Genomic DNA, 18,572 nt, shown 5'->3' on the forward strand with positions numbered 1-18,572 from the left:
TACACCGTCAAACTAAATGGTACCTTAAAAAAACTAAACATCCATGACCTAGAGAAACAAAGATGGGATCATTTGACTACACTGAATGTTGAACAATCAAAATAAATGGTACCATAAGGAAATGATAAATGAACTATGTCTAAGCTGGGAACTACATTGAACAGCGTCATCTTTTGGGTTGCTCAAAAGAAGCCTTGATTTCCATAAGAAAAAATAAGGATCCTTGATGTTACTTACTAGATTAGGCCGACTCTTAGGTTTCATCATCGTAATGTTAGAATAAGCTGCAAAGAATCTATAGGTCTAATCTCTAAAGTGGATAAAGGTTGGTTTTAAAATATTTTTAGTATGTCATCAGTAATATGATAGAGGACAAGTGTATTTGGTACTTGTATTGGTGTAAGAATGTAGGCAATCTTAAAAGACAAAAGAGCAAAAAAAAGGGCATGGTCTATGAGCTTGAAGCGAAAAACAAGTCACTGGTAAAATGGTAAAATAAAAATTCACCTGCATGCTTCTTTGTAATGAGATACAATTTTTTTTGAAAACTAACAAATTTTAAACATATATGAATTTTGAGTACCATAATAATCGAATGTTTGTTAAAATAACTATTTCAGCATACCAATAAACAATAGAATCAACCGCATCTCGTTGTTGTCATTGTTTGAAGCATATCACCCATGAAGTGATAAGCCTTTGCTTCCTGTCGCTTTAAGCGACAAAAGGATGGATTTTAATAACAAAGAATGCAGGTATCCAATAGAATAGTTGAGATGCATGCAAGCTGTCCTAATACCCCACATATATATAAATGTATATATTCGGAGAATCTGTTTTCATAGTAAAGGTGCAACCACAAACAAATACAAATATCAAACTTTATTAAAATTAAACACCAAATATACATGGGCATGTCAATGACTGCCACGTGTGGTGCTGAACATTTTTGCATCCCATGTCCAGTCAGTACATTTTTTTAACTTCAGAAGATTTGGTTCCCCTTTCTACAATTAGATCTGTTATGTTTGATTTTGGCGACAATATTCATGAATGATAAGTTAATAATAAAAAAATAAGAAAAAGATTCTTCCTTGTAGGCTGTAAGTCCTGTAGTCAGTTGCTTAATGATAACCATATAGGATACGGTAATAGGTGCATATGCTGTTTATATTGATTATCACATCACCACCCCCTGAAGCTTGCATGACATTCTCGAATTATCTTCTTTTTCAGGTTGGCATATTTGTAGTGTATGTCAAAAGGCTTCCCAATATATGTGCTATACTTGTACATATTCAGTGTGCAAAGGATGTACAAGAAATGCTGATTACTTCCGTATTCGAGGAAACAAAGGCTTTTGCTCAACATGTATGAGAATGATCATGCTGATTGAGAAAATAGACCAAGGGAACAAGGAGATGGTATGCTGTGCTCCATAATCTCATTACAGATTATTGATTTGGCATTTGATGAGTTCATCAAGTCTTTTCGATTTCGAGTAAGATATATTCTTCTGAGAATGATTAATGCCTTGTGGTTAAATAAAAAACGGCACATTCTCCAGGAACTGATCTGATCATCAGTTCCAATTGGCAATTGCTAATTTTGTCCAAACATTTTTCCTATCATGCCTTGCTAGATTTGTAAATAATTAAAACAAGAAGGAAATTGTTTGTTTAAAATTTTGTTCATAGATAGTATTAGTGTATACCTTTTATTTTCTTTTATTTCTGCAGTATGCTTGGTTTTGATACTTCTTTGCAATTTGTATTTGGCTTTAAGTGCCTGAAATCCTTTCAGGTTCAAGTAGATTTTGATGACAACAGCAGCTGGGAGTATCTTTTCAAGGTATACTGGATGTATGTAAAAGAAAAGCTATCATTAACTTTAGGTGAACTAATTCAAGCTAAAAGCCCATGCAAAGAATCAGATGCAATTGCTAAGAGACAGCGACTACCTTTTGGTTATCGTGTTGCCCTCGATGGAAAAGGTACTAGGGGCAACTCTTATGACAATTTAGAGCTGAAGAAATCCAAACAATCGCTAGAGCCACCTTGCAAGGATCCTCCAAGCACTGAAAACCGAACAATTGTTGAGCCTGAACGTTTAAGTGTTGCTGGCTGTACTCCACAGTTGGAGCTAACACAGCCCATAGAACTAGAGTTACAGAATAAAGATTCTTTGGAGACAGAAGAAGCAAGCACCAGCATGGTGACATCTTTGACTGGACGCATGGAATGGGCATCCAAAGAGCTTTTGGAGCTTGTTGCACGCATGAAAAATGGTGATACTTCTGCTTTATCTCATTTTGATGTGCAGGCATTATTACTAGAGTACATTAAGAGAAATAATCTTCGAGATCCTCGCCAGAAAAGTCAAATAATTTGTGATTCGAGGCTCAAAAGTCTTTTTGGAAAACCTCGCGTTGGCCACATAGAAATGCTAAAGCTTCTTGAGTTTCACTTTCTGATAAAGGAGGGTTCGCAGAAGAGTGCTTTTATACCAGCTGGAATTGTTGGAACTGTTACTAACCATGTGGAAGCTGATGACAATATTGATAGCTCATTCTTGAAAAATAAAACTAAGAAACGTAAATCTCGTAGAAACTCTGAAGAAAAATTGGTGCAGATTAATCTAGATGAATATGGTGCAATTGATGCTCACAATATCAATCTCATATATTTGCGGCGTAATTTGATGGAGAGTCTCATGGAAGATATGGAAAAGTTCCACGGCAGAGTTATTGGCTCAGTTGTCCGTATAAGAATATCTAGTAACAATCAGAAGCAAGAAATGTACAGGCTTGTTCCTGTTATAGGTACAGATCTTTCTTAAAAGCTTTTCTTAACTAATGATGATGTAAATAAGATTTTGCCCTAGTTTCCAGAGCCATAATATCTTCAATGCAGGTACAAGCAAGGCACTTATTCCATACAAGATTGGAGATAAGACAGCTGATGTACTTCTTGTAGTATTAAACTTAAACAAGAAAGAGGCTGTAGCTATTGAGTCTATTTCAAATCAAAATTTCTCTGAGGTAACTAGATACAAGCAATTGTTCCTTGTTCACTACTTTGAATTGCATCCTTTTTTGGTCACAATTGTTAAGAGCTCTGCTTACAGGTAGATATTGCAGGAGGTAAGTGGAATATTCATATTTTCTGTTCTTTGTTGTGGGACAATAATTTTTTTTCTCTCTCTCTCTCTCTTTTTTTGGTTGCATTGTTTCCTAATTAGGCTATGAAATCACATTTACCTCAAATAAGGTAGCAACAACACCTCTGTATTATATGTAGTTTTGTATATTAAGTAAATCTAGAGATGGTGATAGAGAGACTTCTTGTGCGGGAAAGAAATTCATTTGGTAGATGGGAGAAAGAGTACTATCCCCTATTCAATTGTCCTCTCTTAATACTAACTGTTATCATCCAATTTTGTCCCTCCTTTCTCTAAATAATAATTCTCTTTGGCTCTAACAATTAAAGCAAAAGAGATATTAGTGTCCCATCTATTGTGAGGATTCATCATAAATTGACCTACAATCTCTTGGAATTCACGCAGACCTAGCAAAAACAGGGCACAATGGAAGAATAAGTTCTGTGATACCAATTGGTTAGGACTCTGTGCAGCGTACAGAACAATTCTTATAGATATTGGGGAATGTTAGAGAAATGAAAAAACTAGCTTTCTTTACCTCGTGTGCCGTACAGGTACAAGCTTATTTTTCTTAATAATAGTAGTGTTCGAGTCAGCTTACGTGCACCTCGACTGTTTTACTGGGTTTTTCTATCCTTCGGTGCTGCTTGTGGAAGGAGTCTAGAGAGGACACATATCACCTTTTATTGAATTGCAGACTTATATATTATAATCAAAGACTGTGCTTTTCTATTCAATATCTCATGGGTGTTATAAAGGTGGAAGAATGCTGGAGGGTCGGCGATTTGTTAGGGAAGAAGGCGACTTGAAAGAACAACCATGTTTATTTTGTTGCTTATTTGGAGTGAGGAATTGGAGAGTGTTCCATAATAGTAAGAGTAATTTTAGGAGTCTTAGAAAATCATTCTTCTTGCATTTATTATTGTTGCTTTTATTGAGCCGAGGGTCTTCCAGAAACAACCTCCCTACCTTCACGAGGTAGGGGTAAGGTCTGCATACGTACTACCCTCCCCAAGCTCCACTTGTGGGAAAACACTGGGTATGTTGTTGTTGCATTTATTATTGTTGTTGTTGTTTCCATGATAGTAGGAGTGATGTTATTTGGAGTGGTGTTGTTGTGTTCAAGGATTGGCAAGGGAAGAAGGTAATTGGAGGAACAACCATGTCTATTTAGGCAACTTGGAGGAACAATCATGTCTTTTTTTGGTTTATTTGGAGTGAGGAATAGGTGGTGTTGTTGGTATTGGTGTTGTTGTCGGTGTTGTGTTCAGAGGATTGGCAAGGGAAGAAGGCAAGTTGGAGGAACAACCATGTCTAGTTTTTGGCTTATTTGGAGTGAGGAGTATGAGATTGTTCCTGTTAGAATAGTCATGTAAATAGGAGTAAATAAATAACCCTAGTCCAATATATATTAGGAGTAGGACATGTTATGTGTGTATATATATAGGGCTCATTGTAACATATGAATATACATCAATAATATATTTTCTCCCGTGCTTTCTCACATGGTATCAGAGCAACCGTGAGAAATTTATCGTTGTGCGTCATTCCAACGATATCCGGGAAGAAACAACTCAGTCACCGTGCAATTTTCCGGTGACCTAAGTGACTAATTGCGTCAAAGTCACTAATTATCAGTGTTGTGCAAAAACCAACACCACCACAGGGTTCCCAAGGCTCCGGCGACCAAACCCCAGTAAACCCCACCGGAAAACANTGAGCAGATCGTTGGATACTCAGATGCTGATTGGGCAGGATCACCTTCTGATAGACGTTCTACGTCTGGATATTGTGTCTTGGTAGGAGGAAATTTGGTGTCCTGGAAGAGCAAGAAACAGAATGTGGTTGCTCGGTCTAGTGCAGAAGCAGAATATCGAGCGATGGCTATGGCGACATGTGAGCTAATTTGGATCAAACAGTTGCTCAAGGAGTTGAAATTTGGTGAGATTAGTCAGATGGGACTTGTGTGTGATAATCAAGCTGCTCTTCATATTGCGTCAAATCCAGTGTTCCATGAGAGAACTAAACACATTGAGATTGACTGTCACTTTGTTAGAGAAAAGATACTCTCGGGAGATATTGCTACAAAGTTTGTGAAGTCGAATGATCAACTTGCAGATATTTTCACCAAGTCCCTCACTGGTCCTCGTATTAACTACATATGTAACAAGCTCGGTACATATGATTTATATGCACCAGCTTGAGGGGGAGTGTTAGAATAGTCATGTAAATAGGAGTAAATAAATAACCCTAGTCCAATATATATTAGGAGTAGGACATGTTATGTGTGTATATATATAGGGCTCATTGTAACATATGAATATACATCAATAATATATTTTCTCCCGTGCTTTCTCACAGTTCCATAATAGCAAGAATGATGTTAGGAGTCTTAAAAAATCATATGATGTTAGGAGTCTTAGAGAATCATTCTTGTTAGCAAGAGTGTCGTTTCTGTAATAGCAAGGGAAGAAAGCAACTTGGAGGACAACCATCTCTAGTTTTGGCTTATTTGAGTGAGGAATAGGAGATTGTTCCATAATAGTAGGAGAGATGTTAGGAGTCTTAGAACATCATTCTTGCTGTCATGAAATTTAACTTAATTTGTCCCATGAAATTTAAGCACTTTTTTATTTTTTTGGAGTGTTTGGCAACAAAAAAAGCTGCTTAAAAAAAGCTAAAAAGTGCTAAAAAAAGCCAAAAGCACCAAGTTGGCTTTTTTTGATTTTGGCTTAAAAGCCATTTTAGTTTGACCAATAAAATTACTCTCTTGCCCTTATAAGTTTTTATAATACCAAAATTACCCTCTTCTTTCCTCTTCATCTTCATTTTTCTGTACTTTTCTTCAAGCAATTCAGTAGAAATCAACAAAACCATGCCCAGTTTCATCTCCATTCTCCTCTCAAAGGAGAAATCTTGCAAACGACCAAACCATGTTTCCAGGATTGTTCATGCGTAAACCTGACAAAGCAGCTGCTCTCAAGCAGCTGAAGACTTACGTCGCCCTTTTCGGAGCTTGGGTCGCCGTAATTCGGGTCACCCCATACATCTCTCACTGTTTTTCGGGTCAGAAAGAAGAACTCCTCCTCGAGCTCTAAATCCCTATTCTTTTTTGCACTTCTTTTCTACTTAGTTCCTCGAGAGGAAGGAATGTTTGGAAGAAAAGGAGCCAGTGTTCTCTACGCATCTGTTGACCCCTTCTCAGCCATTTCTGTCTCTAACAACTTTAAGGATATTTTTTGTCTTTTTAATAAGAAAAAGTGCTTACCACCACTTGTTTGCCAAACACTTCAACAGCTTTTTTTAAGTTTCAGCACTTTTATCCAAACATGCACTTAAAAGTTGTTTTTAAGCACTTGTGCTTAAAAGCCACTTTTTTTAAGCCAATCCAAACGGGCTCTAAGCTTTATTCACATTCCCTAAGGGAATTTTACATCACCGGAATTGAGGCTAAAGTAACATTTTATTTTGTGTGTGCTGTCTTGGAGTTGGCTTGCATATCAGATTATAGTATTTTATCAGTTTGGTGGCATTGTAATATCTCCATATTAGTAGGGGGCAATTGCAGTATCCACGAATAGGAATTGGGTTGTCATTGAGGGTATTGGGAGAAGGATTGAATGATTTTATTCTGTGGGTTGTTCAGGATACTGGGCCCTGACTGCAGTTCTGGTTAATGTTTTTTTATTTACTTTATCATAAATAAGTACTTTAAATTTTTAAATAAATAGCAGTAATTCAACTTTAGAAGTGGATGATTTTTGGTTGCTGCAGGGAGGGAATGAGGTTGGGATCAGCGGTGGTTGTTTTGGTGTAGGGTGGTGGGAAGATAAACTTGGGTCTAAGTGTGCACTGTTAGCTAACCCTTAAACCCCCCCCCCCCCCCCCACAAACCCGCCCCCAAAACAAAAGTAAAAAAAAAGGAATTATTTTATCTCAGTGAGATGGGAAAATTTAGTCTGGATAACACTCCCCAACCTGCCATTTTTATGTGAACCAAATGACCCCTTATAATCACTTCATACTCTGTTAACCATTGCAACCTGAAAGTTGGACTTTACCAAATTGTCCTTTTTGGTACTGACGATCACTCTTATGATATTAGTGGTCTAGCGGTTTATGAAATCTACTTCTCAATGTATCATGTGCACCTTTATTTATTGTCCTTCCCTATCTTGTGCTGTTTACAAACTGTGAAAGGCCTGAATCCTTTTTACTGGGTACTCCCTTGTTTTGTTGCTTTGAAGGGTCTACAATTTCTAATTTTCTATACATTCTAAAGCAGCTTCAAAGAGAGGAAAATTAGGCTTCTTTTGTCCACTAGTATTTGGCAATGTATGGCATGCTGAATTGACCATGTCATGTACAGAATCAAAATTTAGCATAAATCCAGGTGAATTGTGGGAAAAACGGATTGCAACATTGTTGCATTATTAATAGATAGCTTCATTTGCCTGTCTAGAAATGGTACATCAATGTCTTTTTGTTCTTACTTTATGCTAGGAAAATAGAAAGTGAACCTAATTCAACTCCAAAAACTAGTTGATGAGGTGAGATTGTCCAAGATCCATACCCTCAACCTATCTGAGACTCTTAACACCCTTCTATACGCTCAGGGTTGGAGGATTGGACATCTGTAGCATGAATAACATGATATGGGGACCATAGCCCAATATCAGGGCTGAGTTTGGCTATGATAAGTTAAGGAATACGGACCTTGGATCTAAATCTACTTCAAAAGATAGCTCATGAGGTAAAAATTGTTTTAAAAGGACTACCACCAAACCATGGGGCCTAATGGTATCAGGGGAGTTTACCACACTATAGGTGTGGGTTCAATTCCTTTTATCCTCCTTTCCTTTCTCCAGTCCCCTAATTAATGATAATTTTTCTTTTAAAGAAAGAGACTACAATTCATACCCTCAACAATGTGAGATTCTAATTATTTCGGCTGCTCGGTTACCTTAGTATGTTGTCCTTGTAAAGGGTATGTAGCAATTTCAGCAGGTGACTTGTTGATTCGTGTGATATTTTGATCATTCATTGTTATTTCTTCAGGATGAATGCAGAAGATTACGTCAGATTATAAAATGTGGGCTTGTAAAGCGGCTGACAATAGTAAGTGTCGAACCTGATGATATTTTTAAGTTTTACTTTAAAGATACTACGACATCTGACTTATTGATGCTTATTCTTTTACATAGGGTGAGATACAGAAGAAAGCAATGGAACTCCGTGCTGTAAAACTCAATGATGTATGTCAGTTGCTTTCTATGTGATCGCACCTTATTTATTATTCATTGCTATTTGCTTTTCTTTCCTTTGAATTATCTTAATCTTACCTACTTTGTTCAATATATTGCTCTGCATTTCTTGGTGATATCCTGTCTCATGGTTGATTTACTTAATATTTGGAGCAAAGGTATTACAAAATTCCTTAAATTTGCCCCTGGGCCATATGCAGTGAGATTAATTGCGAAGATGGAGAAGCAATTTAGTATATGATGCAACACTTTGCTTTGTTAGATATTCATGTAAATTTGCCTTCGTCAAGTAAATTTAATTGGAATGGAGCCGGTCAAGTAAGGTGGGATTGAAGGAGCTTAAATTAAGTCTTTAAAATGTGTTAGAAGGATTTCCTTTCTTCTCTGCTTCTTTTGTACTTTATAATTGGGCTAAAGCACAAAGAAGCGGCAGCTGAAAGAAGGAAATTGTAGCTAATCTACACATTTTGTTGCTCCACATTCCAAAGTAAGTAGCTGTTCTAACTCAAAAACAAAAGTCGGCAAATTGTTGTGGCTGTTCTCAACAACAACAACAACAACAAAAAACCCAGTAGTTTCCCACAAGTGGGGTTGTGGCTGTTCTCATGGAACTTAAAATTTTTGTATTTAAAGATGTTATAAATGTTGTGTTTGATATTTCTAAAAGAAAAAAAGCTGTGTTGTGATGTTTCAAAAAAAATGCTGTGTTGTGATATGCTGTTGCTTCTTTATCTGAAAAAAATACAGTCTCTGGAAGAAGAGGTACTGCGGCTCATCCATCTTCGTGATCGAGCAAGTGAGAATGGGCGTAAAAAAGAATATCCTTTCCTCTGTTGAAACAGTTTACCTTAATACTTTTGTTATCTTAAAATCAGATTGATGATGCCTCCAACTGAAATAGCTGATGCACCATAATCAAAAAACTTGTCTTTTTTTCTTACCTTTTTCTCTTGCTCCCGTCTCTTTTCTGACAGTTCCATATGTTTCTGTCTGATTACCTTAGCAAATGAAAAAATTTGGTTTATAGCTTGAGGTGAAAAAAGCAGTCAGAGGACAGAGGTTGGTTCTGAACAGGGAAAAGGACTAATTTTATTACAATGAGAAGCCTGGTCCTAAACAGGAACATAACTAATTTGAATTACATTTTAATTAGGTTAAACACTTTTTGAAAGTAAAACTTAATCCGAGTACAGATGGACGTCCTTTATTTCTTCTTGTCATTATAAGAAGATGGATGAATTTACTTGGTATAAGCTGGAGTGCTTTACAAATATGTTTTAACAATAATTACTTTGATAAGGTTCTGACTACATTGTCCTTGTCTGGATCTTCACATACATTAGTGGATTGACCATTTCAAAAACTATCACATTTTAGAAGAATGGGTTCACTCAAAATTGCTTTTTCTTTTTGCAAGTTACCTCTTATAAATAACACAAATGAAATGTGTTACAACAAATTACTTAAGCTATAGAAATATAATCTAAATCTTTTAATCATGAGATAACTGCTGGAAGCATATAGTGCTGTTGTTACATCATAATTTTCAGTTCAACATCTAAATGTATTGGGAGATTTATAAGATTTCAATATGAAAGTTTGATCTCGACATTCTTGTTCAAAAAGGAGAAACTTTGATTTCAATATCTTTTTTTTTTTGAAAAAGATAACATAGTTGTATATTGATATAAGACTTCACTAAAATTGTGAAGTCCCCCATAATTACAAAAAAAGGATGCCCTAGCAAAAATTAGGCACTCCTAGTCCTCCTTCTTCTTCTTATAAGGACTCTAAAACATCTAAAATGGATTCATGATCCTCCAAAAGCTGACCTTTACACCAAAAATAAAAAGAGCTAGACATTTCATCTTAATCTTCTGAATGCTGCTAGACTTATCTTCAAAGCATCTTTGATTCCTTTCTTCCCAAACTGTCCACCATATGCATGCTGGGACAATTCTCCATCTCTCTCTTTCTCTACAAGGTGTGCCCATTTTACTCCAGCTTGCCAGAATATCAAGGACTCTTCCTGGCATTGCCTATTGAATTCCCCTCAGACTGATGAAGATTCTCCATATCTGAGAGGTGAACTTGCAGTGCAAAAAGAGATGGTGAATTGTCTCTGCCTCCTCTTCACATAGATAACATTTGGAGCACAATTGAAAACCTCTTCTAGTTAGATTGTCATGAGTTAGAACTGCTTCTCTTGCCAGTAGCCATGTGAAGCATGCCACCTTATGTGGTATTTTTACTTTCCAAATCATCTTCCATGGCCAACATTCCACCTGATTATTGGACTGATTGAACTTCTTGTAAGCATCTTTAACTGAGAACTTCCCTTGACTATTGCCTTGCCATTTGATCATGTCTTGAACTTGGTTTGAGATGATGCCACTGAACTGCTGCAGAGAACTGTAGAATTCCATAACTCTGTCAATCTCCCAATCATTTAACAGTCTTCTGAATGTGAGATTCCATCCTTGGTTTGACCACACCTCTTCTATAGTAGCATTCTGTTGTTGACACAAATTGAAAATATCCGGGAATAGTCCCTTCAGAGATCCTTGGCCTAGCCAATTGTCCTCCCATAGTGAAATCTTTCTACCATTACCAACTTTGAACTTTGCCTTGTTGATTAGTTTTGGCCATAAGTTCCTAATTGATCTCCACAGACCGACTCCATATGGTCTTCTTACTGTCTTGGTTGTCCAGCTTCCTTCCTTTCCATATTTTTCCCTAATCACTTCTGTCCACAGAGATTGCTCATCTGCTGCAAATTTCCACAACCACTTCAGCATCAGACTTTGATTCTGCACTTTCAGATTTTTGATCCCCAACCCCCCTGATTTTTTGCTTGTAATTAGATCACCCCACTTAACCAGGTGAAACTTCTTTTTGTCACAGTTACCTTCCCATAGAAAGTTTCTTCTAAGGGCATCAATTCTGTTCACTACACTAGCTGGCATTGGAAATAAAGACATCATGTATGTAGGCATGGCATCCAAAACAGAATTGATCAAAATCAGCCTCCCTCCCATTGACAAATACTGGTTCTTCCAGTTAGACAATTTCTTTTCACATTTTTCCAACACATTATTCCATATTCCTTTTGATTTGCTCTTGGCTCCCAAAGGCATCCCCAAGTATATAGTAGGTAGAACCCCCACCTTCCCCCCCAAAACATTTGCCAGACTCTGTATTTCCATTACATCATTAACCGGATAAATAAGGCTTTTTTGCCAGTTGATGTGCAATCCAGAAGTGGCTTCAAACAGGATGAATATCACTCTTAGGACTTTCATTTGCTCTCTATCTGCTTCACAGAATACCAAGGTATCATCTGCATATTGTAAGTGAGAAATCCTTCCATTGTTGTCAGTTCTATTGGTCATTTTAAATCCCCTTATCCAGCTGTTTGTCTGTGCTTTCTTCAGCATTTCATTCAGTCCCTCCATGGCCAAGATAAATAGAAAGGGGGAAAGAGGGTCCCCTTGTCTTAGCCCCCTCTGAGAAGGAAAAAATCCAGCTGGAGCTCCATTAATAAGGATTGAGAAACTTACAGTAGAAATGCAGTATGATATCCATCTAATCCACCTCCCTCCAAATCCCATCCTCCTTAGAATTTGTAGCAGGTACCTCCAGTTTAAATGATCATAAGCCTTCTCTATATCCAATTTACATAGAATCCCAGGTTCTTTGCTTGAGATCCTTGTATCTATGCATTCATTAGCCACTAGGACAGCATCCATGATCTGTCTTCCCCTAATGAAAGCCATTTGTTGATGATCCACCAGCTTGTTGACCACCTTCTTGAGTCTTTCAGTCAGTAGCTTGGAGATAATTTTGTATATGCTACTGATCAAACTTATTGGTCTGAAATCTTTTAGCTCTTTTGCCCCTGCCTTCTTAGGAATCAATGCTACATAGGTAGCATTCATACTCTTCTCAAATATTTCCTGCTCATAGAAGTTCTGGACTGCTGCTACAACATCCTTTTTTACCACTTCCCAGCATTTGTTAAAAAAAGCCATTGAAAAACCATCTGGTCCTGGTGCTTTATCCCCTGCACATGCCTTAACACTGTCCCATATTTCCTGTTCTCCAAATGGGCTTTGTAGCATTAGGTTGTCCTCCTCTGTAATCATTTGATGGATGCTATTGGGCCCTGTTGGTCTCCATTCTTCTTCCTCTGTGTACAGCTTCTTATAGTATCTGATAACCTCCCTTTTGATGTCTTCTGGAGCCTGTAAAGACTCCCCTTCTACCACCAGTTGATCTATATTATTGTATCTTCTATGAGCATTAGCTGTTCTGTGAAAGAACTTGGTGTTCTTGTCTCCCTCTTTTAGCCATAAAGCCCTGGACCTCTGCCTCCATGCTACTTCTTCATTACTAGCAATCTCCTCAAACTCCAGTGATAATGAGTTCTTTGAGAGGATTTCTTCTTCAGTCAGGCTCCTTTGATCATGAATTCCTTCCATCTCTGCAAGTTGACTGAGAACACTTGCCTTCTGCAAAGCTAGGTTGCCTTGCAAGGTTCTGCTCCATTCTTTGAGCTTGGTCTTCAAAGCTTGGAGTTTAGAGACCAGTATAAAGTCTGGTCTCCCTTCATAAAAAAAGGAATTCCACCATTCTTCAATTCTTTCTTTAAATCCCTCAGCCTGTAACCACCAGTTTTCAAACTTAAAGTATGATTTGACTGGTTCCCATCTTCCACATTTGAGCATCAATGGAAAGTGATCTGATTTCTCCCTTTGCAACCTCTGCTGTTTGATGCTTCTGAACTCTTCATTCCAATCAGTAGAAGTTAAGAATCTATCCAGTCTAGCTGCAATAACATGTCTATCCCCTTTCTTCCAAGTCTACTCCCCCCCTGCTAGCTGCATATCTACCAACTCCATATCTTCAATGAAATTTGAGAAATCCATCATTCCTCTTGAGATTCTGGAACAATTCTTTTTTTTCCGAAGGATATCTCACAGTGTTAAAATCCCCACACACCACCCATGGACCAGAAAAGAGGCCCCTTACCCCTGCCAACTCCCACCACACTTCTTCCCTATCCCTTCTATCATTGGGAGCATATACAGCTGATAGATGCCATATATAGTCCTGAGTCTTGCCAAGAAATTTTCAAGTAATAGAATGAACACCCACCCCACATACTTCCCCCTCCCAAGCTCTACCATCCCACATTATTAAAATTCCCCCTCTAGTTCCACTGGCCTCCAATTGAGTATATTTCACCCACCTGTGATCCCAAAGTTCTCTAACAATCCCCCTGATATCCCCTTGAATTTTAGATTCTTGAAGACAAACTATATCTGCTTTCCATTCTAGTAGTAGGCTTTTGATAACTTTCCTTTTCCTTGCCCTATTCAGCCCCCTCACATTCCATGACAATATGTTTACTAACATTAACTCTGATTGATAATGACTCCCCCCCATTGATTTCAATATCTATGGATGTCATTTTCTGTACTTGTTAATTGGAGAAGACATTGACCATGGGTATGAGGACTTCCTTGACACTTTTACGCTCAGAGAATGTGTAGAGAAATTAGAGCTTCTGAAGATGCCTGAGGAGCGGCGGAGGAGGCTACTCGCAATTCCAGAAGTGCGTGCCGATCCAAATATGGATCCTAATTACGAATCTGAAGAAGATGCTGGAGCATCCGACTTCAAGAAACAAGGTGTACAGCATTGTGTTTTCAGTCACTCTTTTCCAACTTATTGCTGATTCCTTTTTATTGTGCACATTCCGGAAGATTGCTTACTGCTGTGGTTATGTAATGCAGTTGAATATGAGGGGCCAAGATACACTAGATTTAATAGAAGCCAAGACAAGCTTATGTCTTCACGGAGGAAAGGTGAGATAGTAATTGTACTAGCAAGTCTTTCAAAAGTTGATTTTTCATGAGCTAAATAAAATATTTGTTTTGTTTATCCAGCTAAAGAGGGATCTATGCCATGTAAAATGAGTGAGAAAAGAGAGGCCCATGGAAATAATATCTTGAAGAAGCTAGGAAATCAAGATACTGCATGTCTGGCTGTGGATAGGTCTGCATCTGAAACTTCAATTGCGAGCCTCTCTACAGTGGACTCAACATCCGCTAACAGTAGTGAAACAGACAAACTTTGGCATTACCGTGACCCTAGTAGTAGAAAACAAGGGCCATTTTCAGTGATGCAGTTGAGGAAGTGGAATAAGTCGGGGCTTTTCCCACCTGATATGAGGATATGGACAGATGATGAGCATGATGACTCAGTACTTTTAACTAATGCACTAAAGGGGCTGTTCCATAAAGCCCCTCGGCCGCATGATGAGATATCACACCAGTCTCAGGAGCTTGGTGCTGCTTCTGTAAGCAGTAGTGCTGGTGCGTGTAAAAGTGCAACTGGAACAGGGAGAGAATGTGGAGAGAGGGAGGTACCTTGGCACCTCCGTGTTACAAACAACCATTCTAATGGTAACACCGACACTACGAGGATGGATGGATTATCCTCATCTGTTCCAAAATCTTTGGATTTGAATAACTCTTATTCTTACAAACCCCGACCATCCAGTCCAGTCCCTCCATCCAGTCATGGGAATGTGCAGGGAGATCCTCCACATGGGAAAAGATGCCATAAAATTTTTCAGTCCAGTACCAGTCATATGGTCCAGGACTCAAGTGGAAGCACAATATCCCAAATATCTGATGGCCGCAACCATAGTATGCTATCCAACAGTCGGAGGCATTTAGGACAGTCGTCTGGACAGAACTGGGGATCCTTAACCAGTAATAGAAGTTCGGTTAACATAAATTCTGGATATAATTTTGCTTCAGTTACTGAGTTTGGTGATTCATTGGAACAGAAAGATATCAAGAATTATCCAGATCTGCCCAGTCCTACCCCACAAACAAGCTATGCCGATGTTGAAGCTCAGGCTGCTGAAAAGCCGCTTTCTGTTAGTTCGGTTGTTCCAGTTTGTGCTTCAAATGTCCAGGATTTACCAAGTCCTACTCCAAACTTGAAAGACGAAGCTCCAGTTGGGCAGGCAGCAGCGGACAAAGAATCTTTTCCTTCTAGTTTAACTGTTCAGCATTCAGGCTCTAGCTGGAGCAGTGCTTCTAGTCTAGTGATCAGTCGGGCCCAGCTTCATGAAATAGCGAATGGATGGGGCGGATGTTCACCAGCTATGAAACCATCTGTGGACTCTGATCTTGTATCTGATTCTTCACTGAAACCAGCTGAAACAGTGTGTGATCGTGTCGATGCACCTACTTCAGATGCCAACCAACTCGATCGTAATTCCTCATCTCATCCAATCTCAAACTGTTCCGATTGGCGAGCAACCTTTTACGAGCCAATTGAGTTCAGCACTCTAGATGAGGAATCGGTGTCAGATCTATTAGCTGAAGTCGATGCAATGGAATCTCAAAATCAAAGTGGTATGGCTTCACCCACCTCAGCCATGAGGTGCAGTGATGAGATGATACCTGTGTGCACTAGTGACTGGTTCAGCTCTATTGAGGAGCTGACTCGCACACCTGATCCTGCAAATAGTGATGCCTTGATATCCACTGAAGATGCTCAATTACCTTGTCAATCCTCTCTGACAGATGAACTAGCGGGGGCATCACCGGCTGTTGTATTTGATCCTTTAAAGAGGTCTAGTGGGAGTTCATCTTCTAGCAGCGAGGGAGAAACATAGTCGGCTGATGTTTCCTTTTCCCAGGGAGAAGCTGGGTCCAACGTATCTAACCCTCTACCACGAGCCAAGAAACTGCAGCTTCAGCGATGAGCCGGAGTACAGTACTGGAAGCAATGACCGCTGATTGTTGGGCAGCATCTGGAAACAGGATTTCGGGTGCACCGATTCAGGGATTTACGAATGGTAGTCAGGGTAGCTACATGGAAACTGCATGGGGAAGTTCACACATGAACGTGCCACTTTTACTGGGAATCCAGCATTTGGAACACAGTATATATATGTACAGGGGAGAGGTCTAGTTGTCCAGGAGATTGGGTTGTTCCAGTTGGGTACTTTGGATTTGGTAGGGATAGGTCATTGAGCAGACAGCCATTTGGTGCTGGGGGTTACTCTAGGCCTCCTACCAAAGGGGACAGTTTGTAAATTTTATTTGAGTGGGCGTTGCAGGAAGGGAGATTCATGCGACTGTATCCACACGTGAAGGTGAGAAGTTAAAGGCGAGTTCACGGCAATTTCTTTAATTTTTTTTTGTACAACCAAAATCTTTTACAGTAAGATGTAAGCTAAACTCTCATAATTCAACCGAAAGAATGCCAGTAAAAATGGCAGTGTACAAAATTATTTTTCCCACAGAACCATAATGTTAACCTGGTAGAAACTAGTGCGCACTAAAGCAGGCAAAAACAATTGTATTTGTGTATTATCCTTGTATTTGATCCTGAAAATATTGCTAATGTACAAGCTGCAGCAGTGAATTGATGAGAGTCACGAATTCTGTACGTATACATTTGGAGAAAAGAGGTTCTGTTCTTTTGAGATTGGTTATTATTATCCTCAATCTTGTTGCCATTTCTACCAGTGAAACATAACATTTTAGCTTCTGCTGTAAGGAAGTCTGAATAGATGCACTGGGTGGTTCATTTTTCGGAAAAGGGCCAAATATATCCCTTTACTATTGCAAATTGTTTAAACTTATCATTCGTTATACTATTTGGCCATTTCAGACCCTACCGTTATACTATGAGTCACATTTGCCCTTATTTTTTACGGAGGCCACGTGGCAGCTCCTCATTAAACGACCCACCCCCAATTTAATTACCCGATTCACAACTCCATTACCCATAGCCCGACCCGCTAGTGAATGAAGACAACTGTAGTTTTTGATAGTAAAGAGATATATTTGGCCCTTTTTCCGTTCATTTTTTGGTAAGTTGTAACCAAGCGTCCAAGGATTGATTGGTCAAAATAGATTCAACAATAACTATAACCGAACCCTTGTAGCTCAAGACACGTGTTTCATTTGTTATCTTTTTTCCCTTTTTAGGAATTTGTCCCATTATGGGGATGTTGTGTTTCTTTAGTTGTGTTGATCTTCATTTATTTATAAAGCAAAAAAAAAGAGAGAAATAACATTAACAGATTTATTAAAATATATGAATCAATCTAGACATTGAACAACTCTATCAATCTTTTTATTTTTCTCAACTTTTATTGATTATAAATCATAAAAAAAAAAAAAAATTGTTCCCGTTTTCTAAATACTTGACTAATTTAGTTCTTTGTGTAGTTCTACTCAAGTCTCTAGACTTGATTTTGTACGCCTGCTGTCAACTAGCTAATTCCTTCATGTTGATCCCATGATTGTTCATTTACCTACAATTGACTAGGGTGGTAATTTGAGCCCAAATCCATTCAACCGCCTAACTCGCCCAGAGATTAATGGGTTGGGCTACAAATATTTTAGCTCATTGGTCTATTTGAGCTGAGTCCAAGTTAACCCATTATTTTTTAGAGATTTTTACTTTCCTATGCCACACAGGAAACCTTATTACCCTCAATGTTTAAGGTTTGACTTAATTACACTTAGTATACCAAATTATCAATTCTATACCATAATTAATTAAGGGTATAATTAATTGTACATTTTTTACTCCTTAATTAAAGGAATCTGCACGTTTCTCTCTCCTAACCCCTCGGTCCTACACACGTTTTACCCATACCCACGTTCTTTTTACCATTTTCCATCTTCTCAAACCAAATTCTCCCTCTAAATTCACAGAAAATTGAAGAAACCCTTTAACAAAGTTGGTTCCCCATTTTACTCCAGTTGAAGTTCATCAATGAAGAACAACAAAGTTCATCAAAATTGAAGTCAAATCTTCAAAGTTCATACACACATTTACCTTCAGCTTCAAATTTTCTCAATGAAGAACAAACCTTCAAAGAGACAAGAGAGCAACAATTCTACCATTGACAGCCATTAAAAAGCTTTGAAACTTTGAATTCAAAATTTGGGTTTTCAAAAATCATTATTTATTTTGATTGGGTGTTGTTGAAAATAATTGGGAATATGTTTTGGAGTTTATATCTCAATTTTGAGGGGTTTTGGTGAAGATTAGACTTGGTTTTGACTGAAATTCAGATTGAAACTCGAAGAAGAAGAAGAAGAA

At 38.3% G+C, this 18,572-nt stretch overlaps 2 protein-coding genes across 3 annotated transcripts in view; both read left to right on the forward strand.

Moving 5' to 3' along the window:
- Positions 1-16,938, forward strand: part of LOC109211635 (zinc finger CCCH domain-containing protein 44-like) — a 32,991-nt gene extending 16,053 nt beyond the window's left edge. Inside the window, exons 3-11 of one of the 2 annotated variants that reach the window (XM_019375184.1) lie at positions 1,237-1,424; positions 1,804-2,821; positions 2,913-3,040; positions 8,218-8,277; positions 8,364-8,414; positions 9,171-9,241; positions 13,962-14,116; positions 14,222-14,293; positions 14,375-16,938. In XM_019375184.1, the coding sequence (XP_019230729.1) occupies positions 1,237-1,424; positions 1,804-2,821; positions 2,913-3,040; positions 8,218-8,277; positions 8,364-8,414; positions 9,171-9,241; positions 13,962-14,116; positions 14,222-14,293; positions 14,375-16,122 (3,491 nt within the window). In that variant the 3' untranslated portion in view covers positions 16,123-16,938. Of the gene's footprint in view, positions 1-1,236; positions 1,502-1,803; positions 2,822-2,912; positions 3,041-8,217; positions 8,278-8,363; positions 8,415-9,170; positions 9,242-13,961; positions 14,117-14,221; positions 14,294-14,374 lie in introns of those variants that run through there. The other variant, XM_019375185.1, reaches the window with a different exon arrangement.
- LOC109211636 (mitochondrial import receptor subunit TOM6 homolog) lies at positions 5,494-6,933 on the forward strand. The gene has a single exon (XM_019375186.1). It carries the CDS (start codon positions 6,093-6,095, stop codon positions 6,255-6,257), a length of 165 nt encoding a protein of 54 aa, XP_019230731.1. The 5' UTR covers positions 5,494-6,092; the 3' UTR covers positions 6,258-6,933.
- Positions 16,939-18,572: the final 1,634 nt, after the last annotated feature.

Source organism: Nicotiana attenuata, unplaced genomic scaffold (assembly GCF_001879085.1).
Source record: "Nicotiana attenuata strain UT unplaced genomic scaffold, NIATTr2, whole genome shotgun sequence".
In the NCBI taxonomy this organism is placed as follows: domain Eukaryota; kingdom Viridiplantae; phylum Streptophyta; class Magnoliopsida; order Solanales; family Solanaceae; genus Nicotiana; species Nicotiana attenuata.